The 7,500-nt window shown below is 36.8% G+C and overlaps 1 protein-coding gene across 3 annotated transcripts in view; it reads left to right on the top strand.

The window, feature by feature from the left end:
- LOC128246975 (uncharacterized) overlaps positions 1 to 3,700 on the top strand; it is a 6,194-nt gene extending 2,494 nt beyond the window's left edge. For all 3 annotated transcript variants that reach the window (XM_014924958.3, XM_014924959.3, XM_089352100.1), the window contains exon 3: positions 1,819 to 3,700. In XM_014924958.3, the coding sequence (XP_014780444.1) occupies positions 1,819 to 3,346 (1,528 nt within the window). In that variant the 3' untranslated portion in view covers positions 3,347 to 3,700. The remainder of the gene's footprint in view (positions 1 to 1,818) is intronic.
- Positions 3,701 to 7,500: the final 3,800 nt, after the last annotated feature.

Genomic DNA, 7,500 nt, shown 5'->3' on the forward strand with positions numbered 1-7,500 from the left:
TATGTTTCCTTTTGATCATTAACATATTTGAATTACATAATGTTTGTTAGTTATATATATATATTCCCGTTTATTAAATTGGGTTTCTGCACAAAGCAGCGGTGGTGAATGTCATTTCTAGTTAAAAGTTTGTCATAGCCTAAGCGCTGAGTAAGCAGCATTGAGGTACAATATGTCTGATCGATATACAATCATTATAATTACACAGTGTTCAGCAACTGTGATTGATCTCGATACTTCTATTAGGAACCCCCGTTAATTTATAAAGTTTTTAAAAAACTTTCATAATGTTTGTAGAAATAATGTTTGCAGACTTGAAAAAGAATGTTAAATGCGAAACTTGTACTTATATATGCAAGATTGATTAAGTTGATTGAAGAATATTGAGAATGTGCATAAAGATTACTGTTGACAGGCGAAAAGTGAAGATGTCGGGGTTTTGTAATTGATATTAATATAATCACATATGAAATACTTGGAACGGGAAATAATTAGTTTATAATTAAGTAATCAATCTAGACATAATAAAATATATTTGATTATTCTCATGAAACAAGTTACTACACATGACATACTCTGACACACGCACGCACACACATATATACACATAACTTATAAGCCGTGGCCAAACCACATTTTATTATGACTAAATTGTTTATTTGATAATGAATTGGTTATTTCCTATTCCAAATATATGGGCGAGCTGTTTGATGCCAAGAGTTACATATATTTTATTGCATTTAAGGCTGGGGTCTTTTATTGGATCATAGTTTTTATAGTTGATGCTTTAAAATGATACTTTGCAAATTTTAATCTTACTTAAGGAAAATAGAAATGAAACCCAATATTCTTCGGGGAACTGCTTATAGTAGTTGCCACATTCGCTGTACGGCTACGATAATGTGTATATATATATATATATATATATATATATATATATATGTATATATATATATATATATATATATATATATATATATATATATATATATATATATATATGCGCGCATATGTATACGTATGAATATATATATATGTGCATATGTGTATGAAAGCCTATATATATACATATATATATATTGATATGTGTGTATGTATGTGCGTATGGAAGTGTGTGAAAAGTGGAGAAAAGGAGTATGTGAGACTGCCTCTGTGTGGGAATTTGTGTGAGTGTGTGTGCGTGTGTGTGTTCGTATATGTGCGTGAGTGGGTGTGTATGTGTACGAAGAGTAGATATGTATGAATATGTGTGTCGACAAGACGCTGTGTTTGGTTATGTGTGTTTATGAACGTGTAGGTGTATGTTTACGTGTCAAGTGGATAAGAAGATAAAAGAAATGGGGTATGGTAGTCTGTCCATTTTTCGAGAAGAGACAACACGGGGAAGAGCCTGCCCCAATGAAATCGTCTCCAATTACCTTGACGCCTTCCTCGTACCCTTGGTTGCTGCTCACCCCTCCCACATACATGAAACCAAACATGCTTTTCACCTCTTCACTTCCTCCACTTCCCTCGAACCCTCCGAAATACACTGTCAGTTTCTCGGACATGCTTCATAGCAAAACTATCGGGAGACTTCCCATTAGTTTTTTAAAATCCACACAAAGTCCGCCAAAGAATGGGGAGAATTTACTGGTAAAAAAATATTAAGAAAACTATTCGATGCATATTGTTTTATACTACCGAATTATTTCATAGATGAAACGTTTAATACGCTTGGAGTATATATTTTAATACATGTCGTTATTTCTAATGTAGATATTTATTTTCTTTCCTTTTTTTTAAGTTTATCATTTTCTGGTATATTTTCCTTGGCAGAAAACAACTCTATGATGGAACAGAGCAGTTTGCTAAAGCCCTTGTCAAGAAAGGAATCAAGAAAGGTGATCGAATTGCCCTCTGTGTATCAAACTGTGTTGAGTGGATGGTATATGACAGTGGTATTATGATGGCTGGAGGATGTTCGGTGAGACTCTGGGCCGGACAAGCTGATTTCTTACCCATGCTAGAAGATTGTGTGGCAATAATTTTTGACTCAGACCCGACATTTTACTATAAATTACTTAAGGTAGCAGATATTTTCGAAAATGGTAATGTAGTCAGTGAAGCTTTTCCAAATCTACGTTTAGCCATTAATGTTTCGAAAACAAAATCACCAATTAAAGGTTTGTGTTATGATGAGTTGGTAGAAATGGTAAAAAATGATATAAGTATCACTCTTCCTCGCATGGAGGCCGAAGATATCACTATAATTCTTCAAACATCTGGAACAACAGGAAAACCTAAGCGGGTTACTCATAGCAGCTTTGATATCATTAATGCTTCAGAGGTTTATTGTAAAGAACTTGATTTAACTGAAAACGATACATTTTTCAATGAACGCTATTTTGGTTTTGGTGGTGCATACCCTCTCTCATTTATAGCAACTGGGCTGAAATATATCTCTGCAGATATGTGTAGCCTAAATGCCCCCAAAGACTTCACCAAACTGAAAGGAATCTTGGCAAAAGAGGGATGTAAAAAGATGGCCTTACTTCCATCAGATTTACATTTCTGTCCAGAAGATGAAAATATGATGGATTTCGTTATGATATCAGGTGACATAACATCCTTAGATAATGTGAAGCATGGTTTATCTTGGTCAGCATTAATCGATCAACATATGGCCGCCGCTGAAACTCTAATAATTGGTCATAAGAGCTTCACGAAAGCCAATGTTGATAGTTATGTTCCTGGAATAATTGGTCAAATTTTTCCGGATGTGGAAGTAAAAATTGTGGATGATAATAACAAAATTGTCGGTATCGGCGAAGAAGGTCATTTATGTGTGCGAGCTGCATGGTGCTCAAAAGTGAATGCTGACGGAGAATCAATTCAAGACAAAGGATGGTTTAAGACAAGCGATATTTGTAAAATGACTGAGAATAAGGAAATGATTTTGTGCGGCAGAGACGTTGACTACATTACGAAATCAGCTAGAAAAGTATCAACTAGATTTGTTGAGCAACGTATGTTGCGTTACCCTGACGTTGACAACGTTGTTGTTGTCCCTGTACCAGATGAAGTACACGGGTCAAACATTTGTGCTTGTTTAATTATGAAGCATGGTAAAAAAATGCATGAAGCATCAATGTTTCAATTCTGCAACGAAAATTTGCCTCAGCCAAATAACTTCGACAACATTTCATCTACTCCAGATTATTTTCTAGAGTTTGACAAATTTCCTAAACTTGGAAATGGAAAAGTTGATAGATGTTCAATGAAAAACTTGGCGATTGATCGTTTAATCCAGAAACAAGGTCTCAATCATCCATGTTTGAAATCTGAATGCAAAGTTGCCCAATAAAATAAAGGGCGTAGAGTTCAATTTCATCCGTTTCATATATTTTGGATATAAAAAAATTCTAATTAGTAAACAAAATCTACATTTATTCAGGAATAAAAATATAAAAATATAAAAATTAACAGCTGAATTAAGCTATCGCTATGATTCATTTTAATTAATTAAACGAGGTTTTTCTACTATTGAATTGTATTAGACAAATTTGGTTGATCAATAATTGTTACATCATACTTCTTTAAATTTGTTAATCACTTTTATAACGTTTTACCTTTATTGCAATTATCATTTATAACCAGATTCAGAATAATTTATTTATTGTACTGTTTCTTCCTGCATTAATAAAAGTATTCAACGTAATATTGTGTTGTATCTTTTTTTTATATTTTGTAAAATAATAAAACCAAATCTTATCGCTAACAAGTTAACAGCTAGAATCTTATAGATATAAATGTTACCATCTTTATTTTAAATAGTGTCGCACAGTCCTGTAATAACAGCGCAAAACGTGAGTAAAGATCTGAATTGGGAATCCAATCCCTAATCTAGCATTAATAATATATAAGAATAAACTGTTATCCGACTTAGTCGAAATGCTGTATCATTAAAGGAAATAAATATCGGTATGATTAAGTCAGTTTTATATCTGACTAATATCAAATCATGGAGCTTATCGATTTTTTTATGGTTAATTATAATTGTGGTTAGTTATAATATAAATAAGTATTTTATGCAAGATGGCATCTGTGAGATTCTACGATTCGTGTTTATCCCTAAACTCATTGCGCTGCATGCCTACGAAAATTATTAACATTTATTTTAAACACGTTTTTATTTACATCCAACATTTCAAGTAAGTTTTTTGGATACACTTCATAATAACACTATTCTAACGTCACATCAGTACTTAAAATATCAGACCAAGTCTTTCTCTGCCGACTATATACAGAGGAAAAAAATAGGTACTTCTAGTTATTGACTAATAATATTCGTCCCTGCCACATTATTTCGTGCTTTATCCGTTTAATGCTCTCTGCAGAAAATATGCTAAAACACCTCGTAAACTATTGTGATGGAGAAAATGTCGTAGTATCGTTTTATTGTCCCCGGTAACACCACCAGACCTAGGATTTATCCAAAGTTACCCACAGTTCCTGGACCGAACGTCCTCCATACTGGTCAGTTGATTCTTACCGACCCCTAGAGTTTTCCTTTTCAGAGAACGTCGTCGTCACTCTCTCTACCCTTGTCTTCGAAATAACGCCAACCTGGACATTTCACTGACAACATTGCCTGAGACGAAGAGGGCTGACAACGTTTAAGATATCAGCTGCCTATTCTTGGTGCTCGCTTGACCCAGGATTGCAGTTCTATCAAGGAAATAAACTGTGAGCAAAGATATGACTAACAAAAGAATAACATGCCTACTCTCAGCATAGGAATCTTTCTACATGCGGCAGCCTCAGCGCATGTCCATGCATTAACTGATATGGCGTACCGAGCCCTCTGCCCCATCCCCCGGACATTGGCAGGAGATGACCCATCTAGTGAGTGGAACGCATGTCTTACACAATAAGTTACAAAGTAGACGCCCGAACATGATTAGACGAAAAAAGGACAAGGTACGACGGCTCAGCGGCAGCATATAACGGTGGTTACGTCTAGATTCACCATCTCTGTTTAACTTTTCAAGGATAGCTTCCTTTCAGCCTGTTTCTGACCACTCGGCTAATAACCTCCTCCCAATTCCTAGCTACATGGTGGTTGAGATCGAACTTGACCACAAGAAACTTAACAGGATTACACACCTTGTGCACCACAACGCTTATTGATGTCAAAGGCTTTCCTCACCATGTGTTGAGTTCCATGACCACCACCTGATTGATTTTTTTCATCCTTTCGAATGATGCTGACCAACTCGATTTCTGTCGTATCCACCATTATTATTATGACATAGCTCTTCCGCGTTCCAGTTCAAACGGGCGACTCTTAAACAGCGCTAATTTCTGTGTTAGTGGCTCAAGAATTCTTACATAGAGAAGCGGTGAAAGAACACACCCATAAGGGATCTGAACTGCCTCCGACAGTTGGCTACCAACGAGCAAACGTTGTTGTAAATTGAAACGCTCCAGCCTTTAAGGACAGGACCAAAATCAGATGCTTAGAGAACAACCTTCAAGAAGCGATGGTTGCTCTTTCAAAAGCTTTCATCACAGACCCGCCGACATTCTGTACAATTTATAAGAGGTGGATAGATTTGACTGGGATTTCGCAGTACTTTTCCCACCACGAATTTCACACCTCTCTTAAATTCTGCATTCGGAGGAGTTATGTGTAAAAAACTATAGATTGCCTCCCCTTGGTTTGCGTCATTCTTGTGCAGCCCTAGCGCTTCCAAGCTTACGTAACAGATGATGTACTTTCTATGCTGCCAAGTCAAAGTACCTGAAAGCAAACAAGTCATGCATATTTACGTAAAGGTGTAGGGAAGACCATGTATACCAGGCAATCTGCGCCTCCTATAACGAATCATCAGACCCTCTACCTCAGTCGGGTTTATTTTCATGTTTTTGCAGTAAAATCCATTTCACTCTCCGTCCCACTGCTCGCCTCGAAAAGTTGACTCAAGTGCCGCTGGAAACCGCACATGTCTACTCGGACTTGAGTAGCACGCTTCTATTCAGGTCTATCAAAGACTGAAATGTGGTTTTGTTGCCACGCTGCACTCCTGCAATCTAGGCCTTTCTTCTTGTGTCTTAGGGCACCTACTTTAAATCTGACAACGCAACCTTCGCGCCGACAGAACATGTCGGTCGCGATGCCTTTAGTAATTGACTCTTCTAATTTATTCAGTAATTCCCCCTCCAATCTATTTTATTCCACAGCTATTTCTTCGCCAAAATCTTAACCATTATACTCTAATTGCCTCCCTCGGAACGCTATCTCCATTGTTTGTTTGTCGAGAAGACCGAACTGACTGGCCTTCCGCAAAGCTTATGTGTGTAACCACTTTAGTAGCGTTCTCCGACAAATTTGAAACACCTCTTAAACAAAGTGAAATCCTGTCTCTGTAGGCTTTACACGACGTGAACGATACGTTCAGATTCCAATAGCCAAGTCTCTGTGCACGAGTTCTGTCTAAGTCGACCATGCAGATCACTGAACTGTAATGAAATCAGCGGAGCCAACCGATTAGATTTGTGAACATTCTACATTATCCTTATCTACTGAATAAATAAATACCCTGTCTTGATGATGTCTAGATGACCCAGTGCGATTACTTCACATCTACGACTGGGATATTCATGAAATACAGTCGGTACCTACCAAACACTCGGAAACGTCTGAACAGATTATGAGGCTTCTACACCCCACTCTTCTTTTGGATAGCCCCACACAATTCCATTCAGTGTCTGAGATACCATTCCAGTTGCTCAATAATATTATAGAACAGGCCGTTCTAAAGAATACATCCTGATGTCAAGGTATACGATGAGGGGCTGAGAAGTTCTGGCTTTGGGTAAAAGAAAATACAGAAGGATCAATTAATTACGGTGTTAATCAACTTATTTCCTTTTCAGATTTTCATATTTATTTCAGTAATCCTTCAGTTTTTCTAAGCTATGTAAAAGAACTCGAAACGTTGAGCCTCCAACCAGGTCTTTCGTAACACCCTTAAAGCCAGAAACTTTTCAGTACTCCCTTGTAGATGGTCAGAAGTTTAAAAGTACTACCTTAGCTGTTGTATACATCCAAGATAACTGACTTACCATCCTAAAGTGGTTACACACGTTAGCTTTGCGGAAGGCCAATCAACTCAGTCTTCTCGTCGATTGGGTGACGTTCCTTGGAATTCAACCTCTTACCTCTCAACGTCTAGTAGTTCACCCACTTACCTCTCGCAGAAGCTTTGAAAAGCAGCTGAAAATTTTAACGTTAAGCTTCTTCAAGAGTTCTCCGTTAATCAAACTGTTTATGTTAGTGATATTTGTATTTTGTAGTTGTTCATTCCTCCTCTTCTCTGTGTAGTCTGTTTTCGAATAAATGGTATTTTATGTATTCCATTAACACATTATTGCTTTAGTTAACATCACTGAAGTTAAAAGCTTGGATTTTATGTATACTTGGTTGCTTTTTTTTTTTGTGGATCTTCCTACTGT

Source organism: Octopus bimaculoides, chromosome 5 (genome assembly GCF_046866305.1).
Source record: "Octopus bimaculoides isolate indiv1 chromosome 5, ASM4686630v1, whole genome shotgun sequence".
Classification (NCBI taxonomy): domain Eukaryota; kingdom Metazoa; phylum Mollusca; class Cephalopoda; order Octopoda; family Octopodidae; genus Octopus; species Octopus bimaculoides.